The sequence below is a fragment of the Suricata suricatta genome, chromosome 1, assembly GCF_006229205.1.
Source record: "Suricata suricatta isolate VVHF042 chromosome 1, meerkat_22Aug2017_6uvM2_HiC, whole genome shotgun sequence".
Classification (NCBI taxonomy): domain Eukaryota; kingdom Metazoa; phylum Chordata; class Mammalia; order Carnivora; family Herpestidae; genus Suricata; species Suricata suricatta.
In genome coordinates this window covers 152812345-152831426 of record NC_043700.1, presented here as the reverse complement: position 1 = coordinate 152831426, position 19082 = coordinate 152812345, and the positions used below count along the sequence as shown (strand labels likewise).

The window sequence follows — 19082 nt, the reverse complement described above, 5'->3', positions numbered from 1 at the left end:
GCAGTGACTCTACTGAAGGACTCAGCTGTCGAACTTGCCCCCAAGGAGGGGGCCTTTGTCCAAATCACAGTATCCAGAGTAGTCTCATAACTGCAGGTCCTAGCTGGGTTGGGGGCCATATCCAAAGGTTGACTCTGGCCTTTAGCTTCTGGCCAGGGCCCCATGAAGTGGGTCTGGCTTCCCAAGGAGAGAGCTTGTCAGGACAACATTGTTATCAAGACCAGCCAAGTGGACTTGGGGTTCACAGCGAGGCTCCAGGACCAGGGTGTAGGTCGAGGGTAGGGTAGCATACACAGTAAGAAGGGAGACAGAAGCTCTCAGTCCTAGGGAAGGACCTGATCTATGGGGTCGTGAAAGGAAACCTCAGTCTAGTAACCCCAAGGGCTCTCCAGGCCGCCTTTGGGGTGCCTGGCAGCAGACTGTTTTGCATGGGCTTCTATTTGGTGGGCTTAGTTTTCTGCTTGGAAACTGAACTGACCTAGAGAGAGAGGCAGAGACAGGCCAGGCCTTATGGGAAGGAAATAGCTAGCCAGAGTGAGGTCCCTTGATGGGCACGAGTGCAAGATCCTTCCTCTGGCTGGCCAGCCAGTGGTATGGTTTCTACGTTATGTCTCTAGCATGGCGCTTAGCCTCACAATGAGTGCAGGCCATCCTGCCTCTCAGCAGATAACCTGCTCGGAGCAAAAAGATATATATAGAAATTTTGCAATCCAAGACAGGATCATGATAAGGCAGCAAGAGTTCAGAGACAGGAAGACAGGTTAGAGACTAGGGGTGCTAATTATGTTTCTAAAATTCTTTGTGAGAAAGTTTAAGCATTTAGAAAAATTGAGAGAATACATCTACCACTTAGCTTTAGTAGTTGTTAACATTTTGCCACATGTGGTTTATCTAACTAACTAACTAAATATAGTTATACCTGTTTTGGGTATATATGTAATATAAAATATATACTACACATTTTTTAAAAAAAAGTTTATTTAGAGAGAGAGCGGGGACATGTGCGAGCAGGAAGGGCAGAGAGAGAGAGAGAGAGAGAGAATCCCAAGCACGCTCCGCACTGTTAGTGCAGAGCCCAATGTAGGTGGGGCTCAGTCTCATGAACCATGAGATCATGACCTGAGCCAAAATCGAGAGTCAGATGCTTAACTAACTGAGTCACCCTGGCGCCCCATATTTAATAACATATGCTATGTAATATACATGTACCACATGCACACTCTACTTATTTTTCCTTGCTAAAACGTTTGAAACTCCCGCGGACATCTCCTAAGAATAAGGATACTCTCCTACATAATTATAACAGCAGGATCACATGTAAGAAAATTAACAACTGTTTCCTGATACCATCTGGTATTCAGGCCCTATTGAGGTAAGAGTATGAGTGATTACAATACTAATAATAGCTAATATTTATTGGGCACTTAGTATATTCTAGATACTATGCCCAGTGCTTTACGGTTATTACCTTATTTAATCTCCCTAACAGGTAGGAATATTGTCAGGCACTATTGTCATCTCATTTTATTTAATGTAATTTTTTTAAAGTTTTTATTTATTTTGAGAGAGAGCATGAGCGGAGGAGGGGCAGAAAGCGAGCGAGAATCCCAAGCATGCTCTACGCTGTCAGCACAGAGCCTGACACGGGGCTCAAACTCAACGAACTGTGAGATCATGCCCTGCGCCAGAATCAAGAGTCAGATGCTTAACCGAATGAGCCACCCAGGGGCCTCTGTCATCTTATTTAATAAGCCAGGGAACCAGTTCTGGGAGTTAAGTGGCTCTTGTGATTCCCACAGCTGCTAAGTGATGGATAATTCCAGACCTAAGGCTTTTTGATGCCAGAAGGCTCCCTTTTGGCCACTACTTTAGTGAGTAGGGCCGGGGAAGGTGGGGGGTGGGCGTAAAGAGGAGGAGGAGGAAGGCATTCCAGGGGTGTGGGGTCAGATCCTGAGAGGACCATTTGGGCGCCCAGAAGATTTCACAGCAGGGACTGGCTGGGCTGTAGTTTGCAGCTGATTTCATCCCCCTCTATCTTTTGATCAGGCACTGCTTACTTTGTTTTCCAGTAGGACTGAGTAGGGAAAGTATTGTTGCAGCTTGTTAGCAACTCTGCTGGAAAATTTGACAGACGAAAAGGAAGGCTGAAGTGTGAAGATCACCTGGGGGGGTGGGGGGGTCTTGGTTTTCCACTGGGCCCCCTGCAGTGTGATGGATGACAAGTAGCTATCTGGCTTGGTGGCAGAATCTTGCCTAATTGGGTGGCCGAGTTTGAATGCCAAAGATCTTGCAGAAAGAGCTCCGTTGTCTTTGGTGGCGGGGGGGGGGGGGGGGGGGGGGGGGGGCACCCTAGCCACGCAACCATGGTCTGGTCGGTTTGTACCTGAGCTTTACCTTTCCTATTCTCTCCCTCCACCAGCTCGCAGACTTCAGAAGAGAGTGCCATTGAGACAGGTTCCAGCAGTTCTACCTTCATCAAGAGAGAGGACGAAACCATTGAGGACATCGACATGATGGATGACATTGGCATAGACTCCTCAGACCTGGTGGAGGACAGCTTCCTGTGACTGGCAGATTCAGGGGGCACCTTCCACTCTTGGAGCCACCTTGGATCCCTTTAAGAAAACCACTTTATTGCAATGCAAAGTTTGGGAGGCGGACTTGGTTGATGCGTCAAGAGAAGTTCCCAGCCAAGGGCCTCAGGGAGCCTTCTAAATATGGATGAATGGGATATTCGGGAATGAACTTTCTTAGCGTTGGGCTTGCAGCGCTTCAGTAGCATCTCAGCGGTGTGTGAAGTTTGGAGATAGAGGGACAAGAAAACAATAGGCCACGGAAGGTGAACTTTGTGTTTCAAGGGCATTGGTGAGATTCCAACATATACAATTTTTATTTGCAAGAAAACTCCAGCATTGTAATTATGTAAATAACTCTAACTGAGGATATGTTTAGATTTGTATTAACTGTCTTCTCTGGACTTCTGAAGAGACCACTCCACCCATCCATGTACTTCCTGCTTGAAACCTGGTATCAGCTGCTGTTGAGCTTTCCTGGGAAGTACATGCAGAACCACTTTTGAACCTTAAAAGGTACTGGTACTATAGCATCTTACTTTTTTTTTAGTGTTAAAGAGATAAAGAATAATAATTAACCAATCTTGTTTACTAGATTTGGGTCATTTAGAAGCCCAACAACTCATTTTCCTATTGTAATCTATGTTTATAATACTACTGTTATCAGTAATGCTAAATGTATAATGTGTAACATGTTTTCCCTACAGAGAAAGCACAATTAAAAAAAAAATCTTCCTAAGTAGGCAACAAGTTTGACAGTTTTTGACATTTATATCAAATAACCGATGTTTCTCTATAAAATATGGTAATAGCTTTAGTGGATTAAATTTAGTTGAACATAGAGAACAGTAAAAGTAGTGTCTTCCAGGAAGTCAGTGTTTTTAACTGTGTACTGAAATAGGTTCCCTAATCCGTTGTACTAAAAACAATTAATTGCCCTCTGAAGTAATGGAATTTAAAAGAAACAAAACCCTGAAATCCTAAATGTTCTCAAAGCCTATGCCTAATGTGACTTGTCATGTTATTACCCAGTGGAAAATAGAATCATCAGTAAAAAGACTGGATTTGCCGAGATCGTTTTCATGCTTGGTGATAACTTTGGTGGATCCCCAAATCTATGTTTTAAAAATTTTACAAACCCTACAAGGGTCAGAAGATTGCCTTGAATATCAGCCCCCTTTCTTTCTCATACCCCAAAAAGAAATAGTCTGAAACTGTGAGAACATAAAGGCATTATTTAGCGAATCGTGCCTGTGCATTAGCCTGGATCCTTTGTTTCTAAATGTGTTTGCAGCCGGGATCACCAGACTCTAGGTCCCCACCCCAGATCTTCTGAATTATGGAGTTTGGTCAGGAGCAGGAACCTGTCTTTTTATAAACTCCCTGGCTCTTCTGATTAGCCAAGTTTGGGAAACACCAGCTTAGGTTATCGGAAGTTGCCATGGGAAACAGATAATTTGAAATTTGGAACTCACCCAGAAGTCAGCCACGTAGGAGGCCAACCCTTCAAATCCTTGGCTTTGGGTCAGTAACATTTAATGCCATATATCTGGCCATTGCTGCCCTTAATTTAACTTTCCAGTCTCAGCTGAGGCTGAGAAAGCAAAATCTTAGTTTGGCAGGTCTTTCTAAAAGTAACGACGTTCCTCCCCACTGCATGGGGAACCTGAACTTGCCACCGCCCCCCTTCAGTTCCCCAAAGGCAGGTACAGAAATGATGCGATTCAGAGTGCCAGGTGTCTGTATAACCAGGTCAATATTTTGGTGGGAAAAAAAGCTAAAAATTTTGCTGAAATTTTGGGGTGAGATAAGAGGACAAGTTGTCACATCCATCCAAACTGTCAAACCAATTGGCATGGGTTCATTGGCATTCTTTGCAATCTGCTTAATTGCTGACACCGTATGAATGAAACATGGGCTGTGATTGCCGCAATCACCGTATGTGCCTCTCGCAGGTGATGCGCAGGAAGATGTAGCAGCGGAAACAAGGTACTTGACTACCTACTGGTATAAGCTCAGCGCAAGCCCCAACTTCCTTACCCACCTTTTTCATACTAAGTGTGAACACTGAGCCAGATTGGCCAATTAAAAAAGAAAATCTGACTAGGTTCTGTAGAGCCAATTAGACTTGAAATACATTTGTGTTTCTAGAATCACAGCTCAAGCATTCTGTTTATCTATCGCTCACTCTCCCTTGTACAGCCTTCTTTTGTTGGTGCTTTGCATTTTGATGTTCCTTGGAGTTTTGCATGACATCATGAGGCCGGGTGAGAATTCTCAGACAAGCACGTTCCAGTCCTAATGAATACTCCACCTGAGTTTGTGTGTAACTGCATTCTTTTTTTTTTTTACAATATGTTCAGTGTATCACAGACTTGTTTCCTTTGTTGGCCTCCTGCAAAATCCCTAGATGAAAATTTACCAACCCTTCCTGCTTTCTATTTTTATGAAGACAATCAAAGCTGGCCTGAGAAACAATTTGTGACTTTTCTTAAATGATCAGTGATGTCCTTAAAATGTGGTCTGCCAATCTGTACAAATGGTCCTATTTTTGTGAAGAGGGACGTGAGATAAAATGATGTTATACATCATTATGTATATATGTATTTCTTTATAGACTTGGAGAATACTGCCAAAACATTTATGACAAGCTGTGTCACTGCCTTTGTTTATACTTTTTTGACTGTGATATTCCCCACAGGCACATTAACTGTTGCACTTTTGAATGTCCAAAATTTATATTTTAGAAAAATAAAGAGAAAAATACATTAAGTGTTTCCAAAACAGTGGTGTGGTGAATGTTTGTGAAGTAACTCAATAGGTAGGGTCTACTGATAAAAAAATGTATTACAGAATGCCCCCCCATTTGTGTTTTTGTTTTAAAATGTGTAAATGAAGATCTTTATATTTCAATAAATGATATATATAATTTAAAGTTACGCTAAGGTGCCAGCATTTTTGTTTTTAGCTGAATCACATAAAGCAGTCTTGTTCAACGTGCTCTCTCAGCCGTGTTTTAGCAGGGCTTCATATTACGGTATTGATGAAACCAATAGGAAGTTTAAGACGTTATTTGAGCGAGTTCATTTTCGCACACAGCGATGAACTTGGCTCATCTTCCGTCCTATTGTTTGTTTGTTTGAATAGCATTTTACTGCATCATATTTTTCTCCCTAGCAGGAGCACATTTGCTGTTTACAAGATTCAGACATTGTGGGTGTGTGTGTGATGCGAGAGATTAAAGTCTCTTTTCACTCTGTCTTCCTCCCTGTCCCTGTCCAGGTTCCCAGAGGCAGAACTGCCTCTTTTATCTTTCCGTTTAACGTTCCGTGCGCCTGCTTCTGTACACATACATACATCTTTGTTTTTGCTTCACGTTTTACCTAAATGGGATCTACTTTACAGAATGCTTTGTAAAGTGCTTTTTCCCCTCTATTTTAATTTTTTTAATGTTTTTTATTTTATTTTTGAGAGACAGAGAGAGACAATGCGAGCAGGGGAGGGTCAAAGAGAGAGGGAGACACAGAATCCGAAGCAGGCTCCAGGCTCTGAGCTGGCAGCACAAAGCCTGATGCGGGGCTCAAATCCACAAACCGTGAGATCATGACCTGAGCCAAAGCCGGACGCTTAGACGACTGAGCCACCCAGGTGCCCCTCCCCTTATTTTAAAATAGACTTTGTTTCCTATAGCAGTTTTAGGTTCACAGCAAAATCAAACGGAAGGTACGGAGGTTTCCCGTATACCCCGCTCTCCCCACGCAGGCACAGCCTCCCCATTTTCAGCATCTCTCATCAGAGTGGTGCACTTGTTCCAAGTGATGAACTTACATGGATACGTCATTATCAGAGTTTATAGTGCTCTTTTCTTTTTTCATTTTTCTTTTTTAATGTTTATTTATTTTTAGAGAGAGACAGAGCATGATCAAGGGAGGTGCAGAGAATGAGGGAGACACAGAATCCAAAGCAGGCTCCAGGCTCTGAGCTGTCAGCATAGAGCCTGACATGGTGCTCAAACTCACAAACTGTGAGATCATCACCTGAGCTGAAGTTGGATGCTTAACTGACTGAACCACCCAGGCGCCCTGTGCTCTCCTCTTTTAATGATATATTTCAGAGATCTCTGTGAGAAGTACATATAGATAGACCCCCCTTGTTTTTTTATTGTTTCTCATTATGTGAATGTACCATAATTTATGCAGTCATGTTCCTAAAGGTACATTTGTAGTTTCCTATTCGTTGCTATTGAAATGACTTCTTGAATAGCCTTGTGTAGACTTAGTAGTGTTTTGTTAGGATAGAATCCTAGAATTAAAATTGCTAGGTCAAAGGATGTGCAAGAATAAACTGATGTTAAGCCCAAGTCTTCACATACAACTGTCACAGTAAATTTTAGAATGTGAGTCACCTGCTTTGCAGATTATTTTATTAACCCTAGTTTTCTAGGGTTTCCTCTGCCTCTCATTGCTCACTGTGATGTTGTGTCGGTTTTTGTGTTCTGAAGCATGCCAAATCAGATGAGATGGATTTAAAAAGCAAAAATCATATAATTCAAGTTATCTTCAATTTCTGGATGATGGAAATGATGGTTATTAATCATTGGAACATAGCACTCTATTCCAACAGAACTCCTTATGACCCATATTCAGTTAACTTGAAGATCAAAGTACACGTCTTTAGAGTTAAGTTGGAAGACGTTGACTGTAGGCTGAGTATTGGCTCCGCTTCTGTTCCAGCCCCGGAAAGGAGATGGATCATCAGGAATAATAATCCTACTGATGAAACAAGAGCTGCCTAATCTAGCATCCACACAAGACACGATGCCTGCAGAGAGAGTCTGTTCTCCTGTGTAATGTGTAATCTACCTCTCAGTATAATACAGACAGTGTGGCCTCTTAGATTTCCTCATGATGATAAAAAATGACCCTTACATTGGAGGATTTTCCAGCTTTTTCAAAGATGCTTTTCACATTCACTTCTTTTGATTCTTAAGATGGGATTTTGAGGCGGGGAAGACATTTTATAGATGAAGAAACCCAGTGACTTCTAAAAATCACATACAGCTGAGTAATGAGAGTATTAGGGCCAGAAATTCCAAATATACTAATGCCAGTGCTGTTTACACCACAACAGACCAGGGAAAACCACAGATGCTGAGAAGCTTTGCTGCTTGGGATATTTCAAAAGACAAGTGGTGGGTTAGTTGGCCTGTAGAAGTATTTTACGCATTTATAATAAGAACGATTTCTTTTTAGGCTATACTACAACAGCTCTAGTAATGGATATTATGACTTTAATAGTTATATGCTTCATAAACTGCAGCTCAGGAAAATGACTTAGAATATCTGAATCCATCATAAACTAGGCAATTTTCCCCAGGATAATGGTTCTAGAAATACTTCATTATCTCTGACTCCAAATACACATAAGGATCAAACCCAGCCATGTTGTTACAGCAAAATTAATATACTGTGCTTATAACAGACACAATTTTTTTTCACCCCTACACATAAGATACAAGTGAAAAAATATATATGTGGCCTTAATTAGCAGATTATAATGTTCTGGTCCACCCAGTTACATGAATAGCACCACAGTCCTGGAGAATAATGACTGCATCCTCCAAAATATATCCCTACGTGGGTTATGTTTCCATCATCCACATTCTAGTCTCCATATAAAGCAGTGGAGGTATCAAGGACACACGGTTTCACGTGGCAGGAGGTGCATATTTGCTCCCTGTTTCTGGTTTAAAGGCTAATTGGAATTTTAAAAAGATTTGCCACATTATCCTGGCAGATGGTATTTTGCTTTATCATTATTCATGGGTATTAATGACTTCCCTCTAGAGCATGTGTATCCTGTCTATTTTGAATTTCATTACATTTCATGCTGACTGCTCCACACAGAATCGGATCCAGTGTTTTCTGTGTGGTGCTTAAGCTGCAGATTGTTGGGTTGGTCGGAGTTTTAGACTTGATTAGGAATTAAGTAACTCTTTGAAATGAAGGAAACCTTTTTCCTCTCTTCCCAAGGAGTATTCCATCCCATTTCTCATTTTGTCGAGCTCGCTGTCCCACAGACTTGCCTGTCATAATCTGGCGTATGTGAAGACACTTCCAGAATGGATGCATCCTTTGCTAGCCTGAGATTCCTAGACATCTGTTCTTTTTCCCTAGAAAGGTTGGGGTTAGTTCCCCAAGTGCAGAAAATGCATAAGAACACGATGTAATGATCTGGCCACAGAAAGTCATTTTTTAAAAATAAATCTCTTCAACAAACATTTATTAGAGAACAGCCTCTTTTTTGTTTAGTTGATTTCTAGAATATGTAAACCTCAGTGAGGCAGCTGGCGGAGTTGATTCCCGCTGGCTGATTACCTGAGGGGACATGACATCACAGAGCAGAGCAGCGCAAGGCAGAAAATGGCGGTGGGTGGAGGCCACAGACTACGTGGGCGTAACAAGAAGCCGGAGGAATAGATCATGTATGTTCTGTATGACATGGATTATTGCTCTAGGGAGCCTTCTGATAAAACAAAGGCTTTTCTGCAACCAGAGGACACAAAGTGTTGGAACATTTGAGAACAGGAAGGTAGGCCTGGGGTAGCCAGACCTGGTGGACTTGCTTTCTGAAGTTCTGCCCTAGCTTGATTCTGGATACTTGAAGGCCACCTTCACATCCATCCTCCCCAAATTGTATTCCCCTATCTTTCAATATTGTTGAGCTAAGCACTGTTTTAGGCCTGGGATTTAGAAATTGATACCACAGACAAGATCTCTATATCATGGGAGATAGAAATAGTCTCTAGAGCAGAAAGCAGATTTAATGGCCAGTGTAATAAAATGATGTCCCCTCTGGGACAAATGTGGGTCAGATTTGCTTACAGCCTATGATAAGAAACTGGTGCTTCCTAAGCTCAGGGTTCTTCAGCTGTGACACGAAGCCGTTGCTTGAGTAACACCCACCCAGGCCACTTTGCATGCCCCCACAGGGCTTGGGGGTGCAGGGAGAACTGACGTAAATACCAGCTTGGTGCTATTTACTGGATTGTGAGTAGTAAAGTCTTTTGTTTCTAACTCAGGAGTCTCTTGTGTTTTCTGGCAGCATGCACGAAACCACGGTAGGCCAATTTGTTAGCTTGCAAGTATGGTAAGACCTCAGACTCTTCATAGTTCTTAACACTAACTCAGCATGGTACCAGCCAAGTAAGACCTCCATCTTCTTACTTCTTCCCCAAATGATGACCCCGTTAACCCTGAAGGGACTCTGGGTAGGGAAGGAATTAAAAAGCTTTAGTTGGGGGGCGCCTGGGTGACTCAGTCGGTTAAGCATCCAACTTTGGCTCAAGTCATGATCTCACGATTTGTGGATTCGAGCCTCGAGTTGGGTTCTGTGCTGACAGCTCAGAGCCTGGAGCCTGCTTCAGATTCTGTGTCTCCCTCTCTCTGACCCTCCTCTGCTCACACTGTCTCTCTCTGTCTCAAAAATAAATAAAAAACATTAAAAAAAAAATAAAAAGCTCTAGTTGGGGAAAATAGGGAAGAAATTGATCATATTCATCTTTTTAACACTGTAGCCTTTCCTTTGCCTTCTTCAGTTGGTCAAGGATAGGGAAATCTAAATTAAACCATCGGAGTTTATATAGTTGCTATACTGGAGGAAGTAGAGAACATTTCATTATTTAAGCATGAAAAGAAATGTCAATGTGTTGATTCTAAATTTCATCCAAAGGGACAAGAAGAATGAACTCCACAGAATAGGTATGTAGGGGAAGTAATGGGACAATAATCAATTAAGGCTTTCTGTTCTTATACACTTTCAACCCAGCCATTACACCTCAACTCTACAGAAAACAGGGGGAAAGTAGCAATTTCCTACTTCTTGCGAGATTGAGATATTTTGGTGCAGCGATTCAGCTCCTATCATAGCTCCTTTTGCAACCAGAGTGAGATGCTAGTGATGGTAAAATGTAAGAGATGTCCAGGGAGAAGCTAAGGTTGTAACACTCTAGTTATGATTTGGGAAATAAGAATCCTTCCAAATCAAAGCATAGAGTGATATTTTGTCATATTTTTCTAAAAAGACATTTATGTAGCCATTACTCAACAACCATTTCTCATGTAGTAAGTCCTAGGGATACTAATATCACTAATGCTCAGTGAACATTGTGGTAAATCAAAATATGCTTTAGAACTATATTCCTCCCTCTCATCTTCACAGAAGTAGGTACCCTAACTTCATTGATGTTAGACTTGACCATGTAACTCTGTTTGACTAACAGGATGTTAACATGATACAGTGGATGCTGAAATTTGTTTGCGTTGAGGGCTTATGCTCTTGACATCTTAGCCATATTGAGTCTTCCAACGTGTGAAGGTGATATTCCTCTCTAGTTAGTTAGGTCTCCTTTATACTAATATCTCAATTATAAAAACTATATTTTATAGTTGTGTGCATTTACATACAGATTGTTACTTTTTTCTAAATATTTCATTTTTTTTGATGCCATAGGTAGCATTTTTTTCTATTTGTAGTTGGTATGTAGAAATGCAATTGACCTTTTATTCTGCAACTTTGTAGGTTCCTAAAGATTTTGTTTTTACACAGAAAGTGATGTTATCTGTAAGTAAAGACAACTTTACTTCTTCCTATCCAATTTGGATGTTTTTTATTTGTTTCACTTACCTTATTTCACTGGCTAGGAATTCCACTATGAAGTTGAATGGATGCAGTTGATTAGGAAAGTTTTTTCTGCATCTATTGAAATGATCACATAGTTACTCTTTTTTCGTTTGTTAATTGGTGAATTATATTTACTGATTTCTAAAAGCTGAGCAATTTTCCATTCCTGGGTTAAAATTCCCTTAGTTATGATTTTTATATATTGCTGGGTTCAATACACTAATGTTTTGTTAAGGATTTTTTTTCTTCTTGGAACAGCTTTATTGGTCACAATCTTTATTTTACTCCACAAATTTCTTAACCAGCACAGTACAATTATCTATAATGTCCTTGTTGCTTACATTACCCTCAGGTGCCTTTATCAAAATGTTCCCTCCCCCGGTGAGCCTGGGTGGCTCAGTCAGTTAAGCATCAGGCTCTTGATTTCAGCTCCAGTTATGATCTCACTGTTTGTGGGACTGAGCCCCACATTGGGCTCTGTGCTAACAACGTGAAGACTGCTGGCAATTCTCTCTCTTTCTCTCTCTCTCTCTCTGCCCCTACCCTACTCACTGCTCTCTCTTTCTCTCAAAATAAGTAAATACAAATTAAAAAAAATTTTCCTTCTCAGATATTTAGTGGCTGGGATCTGTTTTGGTCCCTTTTTAAAAAATGTTTATTTATTTTGAGAAAGAGAGAGAGTGTGAACAGGAGTGTGGATGGAGCAGAGAGAGAGAGAGAGAGAGAGAGAGAGAGAGAGGGAGAGAATCCCAAGCAGATTCTGAGCTGTCAGTGCAGAGCAGAGCCTGAGGTGGGGCTTTATCTCACTAAGTGTGAGATCATGACCTGAGTTGAAATCAAGAGCTGGAAGCTTAACTGACTGAGCCACCCAGGTGCCCCAGGTCATTTTTGTTCTAAGTCTTTTATTATTTAAATTTATGTTATTTTATTTTTATTGTTTTTAATTTAAATTACATTATAGTTAACAGTGTTATATTAGTTTCAAGTGTACTGTATGGTGATTCAACAATTCAATAATATATTTATTACCCAGGGCTCATCGTGATAAGTGTACTCTTAATCCTCTTCACCTATTTTGCCCATCCCCCTACCTCCCCTCTGATATGCTTTATATTATTTTTTAAATTTTTATTAAAAAATTTAAAAAATGTTTATTATTTTGAGAGAGAGGGAGAGACAGAGCATGAGCAGGGGAGAGGTAGAGAAAAAGGGAGACACAGAACACAAAGCAGGCTCCAGGCCCTGAGCTGTCAGCACAGAGCCTGATGCGGGGATCAAACTCAGGAATCAAACTCACGAACAGTGAGATCATGACCTGAGCCAAAGTCAGGCACCAACGGACTGAGCCCCTGATATGCTTTATTTTAAAAGCGTACACACAGTTAAAGCTTTTTTTTCCAACAATAATATTTTTTTACTTGAAGCATACTTCAGAATACATGGTTCTAAACGATATATATAAAACATTCTATTCTTATTCATAATAGATATTTATTTATAGTTTTCTATTCTTGTCATGTCTTTGCCTTCGTTTGTATAAAGGTAATAAAATGACTTATATAATGAGTTGGGACATGTTTCCTCCTCCTCTATATTCTGGAAGAGTTTGTGTAGAACTGGTATTATTTCTCCCTTAAATGTTTGATATAATTCACCATTGACGGGAGTTTATTCAATTTCCTTAAATGGAGGGCTCCTCAAGCTATCTAATTCTTTTTGAGTAAGTTGGGTACTTTGTATTTTTAAAGAAATTTGTCCATATCCATTATGAATATATTAGCAGAAAGTTTTTTACTTTATTAGCATGAAGTTGTTGGTAACATTTCTTATTATTTTTTAATATTGTAAGATCTGTAGTATTGTCTCCTTGTTCACTCATATTGATAATTTGTGTCTTCTTTCTTTTTTTTTATTAAGGATATTGACTAAAGGTCTGCCAATTTTAAGAATAGTTTTGAAAAAAAATGACTTTTGGTTTCATTGCTTATTCTCTAATGTTTGTCCTATTTCTATTTTATTGGTTTCTACTCCTTACTACTTCAGGTTTAATTTGATTTTTCTTTTCTGGTTTCCTAAGGTAGAAGCTTAGATAATTTATATAAGACCTTAATACTTCCTCCTAAGAGTTTAGATGCATCCTACAAATTTTCATAAAGTGCAGTATGATATATAATTCAAAGTATTATCAGAATACAGAGAAAGAAGCCTTTAATTAATCCCAGAAATGTTGAGAGAAGTGTTTGAATTGGCCTTTGAGAGGCTTTTCTTTTCATAAGCAGAGAAGAAGGTAAGAGCATTCTAAGCCTAAAGAACAATAAGCTAGGATTTATGAATTGACCTTTCCTTTATAAAGCATGCTCATGAATATTTAATAACTATAATCTACAGATAGAGCCTCTTTTTGAAAGGCAGAGACAGAGCCAATCATTCCCATAAACTAAAAATGATGTTGAGGCTAAAAGTTTGTTTGGGTCTTGAAGTCATCCTTTTCATTGATACCATTTCAAATGAGAACAGTATTGGCCCAATAGAGTGAAAAAACATATGTCTGTCATTTGTGAAATTCTTGGGTATTGATTAGAACAAAGGTAAAATGAGACAGAAATAGGGCAGTGTCTGGTTATAACTCTTAGGTATAGATCACTAAGAAACACTCATTTATCAAAGAGATATTACCTTGGAAACGCAATTTCTCATCTACTTATACAATCATGAGATCTTTATCTCTGCATGATTTCTTACCCTCTGCAGCAGATATTACAGATTGGCTCACTCAACATCTTTCTGTATATTCCTTTTATTGCTTTTAAAAAATACAAATGTTGAAAAGTAAAATACTCATTCCCTTGCAGCTAGAATTTGGCCATGTTACATGATTCTGGCCAGTAAGTTCTAAGTATAATTTCTGGGGAGGACTTCCTTATTGCATTAAAAAGGCAAAGGTGAGAAAAAGTTTTTATCTTTTTCACACTGTCCTTCCCATTTCTTCCTGCCTGGAACTTTCAGACACTCCCTAGAGTTGTAGCAGCCATCTTTCAACCATGACATTAAAAATCACACCCTAAAAATGGCAGTCCAGGAGACTGCAACAGGCTTCCTCATGACATTTTTCACAGGTGCATTAGCCCTAACCCATATAATTCTACATTCTTTTTTTTCTTTGCATGACAAAAAAATACATGTTTAAGTGACAATTACCATGTTTTCCATCACTTGCTGTAAATGCATTCATAAGTGATGCAAATTTTTATAGTAAGTAAAAAAGTTGTATGGGGATGTCTGTAATTCCAACCTGTAATGTATTTTCTTCACTGGGTGTCCAAGACATCAACCTCTCTTGGTTTTCATCTGGCACTCCTGGTGAGTTTTAATCATTCTCTGTTGATCCTTCTCTTCTCCTGGTCTCTATTTGTATCGAAGTGCCCTAACGCAAATTCTGAACCTCATTTTTTCTGGTCTCATCTAAGTTCATGGCTTCACATACCATGTATATGCTGGCAGTCCCTAAATGTATATTTCTAACCCAGTCCTCTCTCCTGAACTACAGATTCATGTGTCCAACTGTATCCTCAGCATATTCATTTGGATATCAGATGGTTGATCTCTTAACTTCAAAACTTGACTTCCATTTCTTCCCTCAAGCTTGATCCATTTTCAGTCTCCCTCAATTCAGTGGATGACAACTCTAAGCTTTCAATTGCTTATGCTCCAAACCTTTGAGTCATCCTTGGCTATTCTCTTTCTCTTTCTCACACTCTGTCTGCATTCAAGCTGCCAAAGTCTTTGGTTCTACCTTAAGCCTAATCAAATGTATTCAGAATCTGGCCACTTCCCATCAACTCCATTGCTACCTCTGTGCACGAAGTCACCATCACCTTTTGCTTGGATTACTCTTAGGGACACCTTGCTTTGCTCTTTTCCCTCCCACAGTACACTATTTTCAATACCACAGCCAGAATGGTCTTTTAAAAATGAAGTCAGATTGCTGTTACCCCCTTCGCTGAAAACCCTGCAATGGCTTTCCATTTTACTCAGAGTAAAACACAAATTGTTGAAAATAGGTGTCAAGGCCATTCAAGGTATGGCTTCTGCTACCTCCCCATCTTCTTCTCTTGTTCACTCTCTTCCAACCTCACTGGCCTCATTGCTGTACTAAATTACAAGAACACATCTATGTTATGGCCTTTGAGTTGGCTGTTCCCTTTGCCTGGAATCCTCTTCCCCAGATATGCTTGGATAATTTACTCATTTTCTTCATATGTCTGTTCAATTTCACTTCTTCCATGAAGCCAAGCCTGACTGTCCTATTTCATATTGACATTGGTACCATCCACCACCTTACCCCCATCTCGGCTTCTTACCTCTAGCACTTTCTTTTCCACTTACCCTACTCTACTTTTTCTTTTTTCCTCTATTTATGAGCATCTAATTTACTGTGTAACTTATTGATGTGCTTATTTTTATTTTCTGTCTCCTCTGCTAGTACATAAGCTACATGATTATAGGATTTAAATCTGTTTTTTTCACGGATATACCCCTGGTACCTAGAACAGTACCTGGTCCAGAGTAACTGCCTAGTAAATATTTGCTGCAGGATTGAATGAGTCACCTATCCACAGATGGGGTAGTTAGTTATAGGAGGCTTCAGGTCAGGTCAGCAGAATAATTGAGAAAGCAACACTCTGCCAACTCTGGCAATTCTGGAGGCCAAATTCAATGTTGACCCCAAAGCTGCTGCCCATATGAACCCATCCAAAATGCTTATTACATAATGGCTATACTTTTTTCTAATGAAAAAAGGAACAACAATCATGATAATGAATGTATAAGAAGTTTTTAGTAGGACATATTAGCAAAGTGTTGAAAGGTATCCAAATAGAGCTTCTCTTAAATCCCCCAAATCAAACCTTCTGTTGAATGCCTTCATTTACCATCATAATACCCCTTTCAGATTTTTGTGAAGAATTACATCCCTTGTTTTGAATAAAACCCAAAGTTTTCAAATAATTGAAGTATAGTTGACATACCATGTTATATTAGTTTCAGGTGAGCAACAGTGATTCATTCTTTGTATATGTTGCAAAAATGATCACCTCAATAAGTCTAGTTACCATCCATCACAATATACTGACTATTCCCTGTGCTATACATTACATTATGTTCACATAACTTACTTATTTTATAATTGAAAGTTTGAATGTCTTGATTCCCTTCACTCATTTCACCCTTCCCAAGTCCCTTTCCCTCTGATAATCACCAATCTATTCTCTGTATTTATGAGCCTGAGTTTATTTTGCTTTTTTAGATTTTATGTGTAAGTGAAATCATGTAGTATTTGTCTTTCTCTGTATGACTTATTTTTCTTAGCATAATACCTTCAAAGTTCATCCATGCTGTCACGAATGATAAGATTTTATTGATTTTATGGCTAAGTAGTATTCTATTGTGTATATATACACCACATTTTAATCTATTCATCCATCAGTGGACATTTAGGTGTTTCTGCATCTCAGCTATTATAAATAATGCTATAATGAACCCAAGGGTGTGTTTATCTTTCTGAATTAATGTTTTTGTTTTCTTTGGATAGATACCCACAAATGGAATTGTTGGATCATATGGTATTTCTATTTTTAATTTTTTGTGGAACCTCCATACTATTTTCCATGCTGGCTACACTAATTTACATTCCCATCAACAGTGCGTGATTGTCTCCTTTTCATCTTCACCAACACTTGTTATTTCTTGTCTTTTTGGTAATAGCATTCTCACAGGTGTGAGGTGATATCTCATAGTGGTATTGACTTCAGTTTCTCTGATAGTGATGTTGAGCATGTTTTCACATGCTTATTGGCCATCTGGATGTTTTCTGTGACTTTCCAAATAGATACTCTGCCCATTTTCAAATCAGATTATTTTTATTGAGCTGTATGAGTTCTTTGTATATTTTGTATATTAACTCCTTATCAGTTATATGGTTTGCAAATATCTTCTCCCACTTAGTACGTTGCCTTTTTTTTTCATTTTGTTGATGGTTTCTGTTGATGGGCAGAAGCTTTTTAGTTTGCAATCTCACTTATTTCTTTTACTTCTCTTGCCCTTACCTTTGGAGTCAGATAAAAAAAATCTCTAAAACCAATGTCAAGGAACCTACCACCTATGTTTTCTTCTAGGAGTTTCCTGGTTTCAGGTCTTACATTCAAGTTTTTAATCCATTTTGAGTTAATTTTTGTGTATGGTGCAAGACAGTGGTCCAGTTTATTCTTTTGCATGTGGCTGTCCAGTTTTCCAGGCACCATTTATTGAAGATCCTGTCCTTTCCCCATTGTATATTCATGCCTCTTTTGTTGTAAGCTAATCGACCATATGGGCATGAGATAGATAAAACCCAGCACTTTGCTGGAAATCTGAAGCCTGGAGTGAGGCAAAAGGAAGAAAAACGAGAGGCAAAATCCTGAGCACTATTGGAAGTAAGTACATGGCTGGTGTCAGGTGATGGCTACTTTCATAAGAAGCACTTATTTGTATACGTAGAATTTGAGATGAATTTCTCAGAAACATTGACTTTTCCTTCACTAAGATTGAGAATTTGTTCCACTGCTGGTGTGAATAAGCAAACATTGTTCAGTCTCAGTTCCTCTTCAAATTCAGGACTCTTAGGTTTTGATGGAGACTACTTGGCAAAGAACCCAGTCTATCCATAGAGGCATGCTTCAGTGTGGAGTATAGCACACAATAGTCCGCATTATGATTATTGCTACAGCTGAGGGCTAGCCACTTGATAGAGGTTCTCTATGTTAATGGTGCTAGAAAGGAAATTCTTTATCCTTGTAGCTGTAGTGTAGGGTGGGAATCAGGGAGTACTCACAGTTGAAAATCTCAAGTGCCTCCTTAAATTTTGCACGCTTGGCATCTCACCTCACCCTGGTCATTGTCCTGCTATGATCTGTTCTCATTCTGAACCAAGTGGAATTAGCATTAAGTGGTCTAGGAAGTCTAGAATTTCCTCATGCTGAGTTGCTGTAAATAGAGGCACTTGCCATCTTGACTGTGATGTTCTCTGATGAGTCTTGGACAAGCCCTTCCCTGTCAACATCTTGAAACTCTGGAGGGCTATCTGTGGGAAATTCATTATTTCTTAGAACAACAGTAATGCCATTTTGTTTATGAAAAAGACCATTTCCCTTCTGTTTGCCCCTTTTCCCACCACAGATTATTTCCCCTTCCTTCCTGAAGCATTGTTTATTCCATTTATTGTGTTTAGAGCAACAGCAATTAAGAATCTGGTGGGAAGTTTTTATAAACTAGCAATTAGGTTTAACAAAGGCTTAATGGTCAAGTTCTGTTTCGTTGGACTCCTGAAATGGTCTAACTAGAATGATCAGAAATTCAGTCATTCTTTTATACACTAGGGAAATGCTTTTTAATGGCTTTCCTGTTCCCTAACGGCAGTGTTTTATATATGATACTGCATCAGGTAAGTCCAAACCATCCAACTCCTTGTGGCTCTGTATCTGTTTCTTAAATTTATCTGGGTTCTGATAAGATACTCTTCACCTGGTCAGGTATGATGCTTTGTGAATATGATTCATTGACTGTATTATTAGGGGAAAACATCAAAAGCCGATTTTGCTAGGAAAAGGTACTAGCAGATTAGATTTTTGAGGTATAATTATAAGAATGAACATGTTTATAATGTGCAAAGACTATTATCACATAGTTGAAGTAAGCCTCATGACAATCATATGAAGTAACTCATTACTATTATTCCTATATTTTAGTTAGGTAAAAAACAGTAGCATGTCTAGAATTACAAAGGAAGAGGTG

The 19082-nt window shown here is 39.4% G+C and overlaps 1 protein-coding gene across 6 annotated transcripts in view; it reads left to right on the top strand.

Moving 5' to 3' along the window:
• Positions 1 to 5359, top strand: part of PDGFRA (platelet derived growth factor receptor alpha) — a 45718-nt gene extending 40359 nt beyond the window's left edge. For all 6 annotated transcript variants that reach the window (XM_029945697.1, XM_029945694.1, XM_029945693.1 and 3 more), the window contains one exon: positions 2420 to 5359. In XM_029945697.1, coding sequence (XP_029801557.1) covers positions 2420 to 2567 — 148 coding nt within the window. In that variant the 3' untranslated portion in view covers positions 2568 to 5359. The remainder of the gene's footprint in view (positions 1 to 2419) is intronic.
• The last annotated feature ends 13723 nt before the right edge of the window (positions 5360 to 19082 follow it).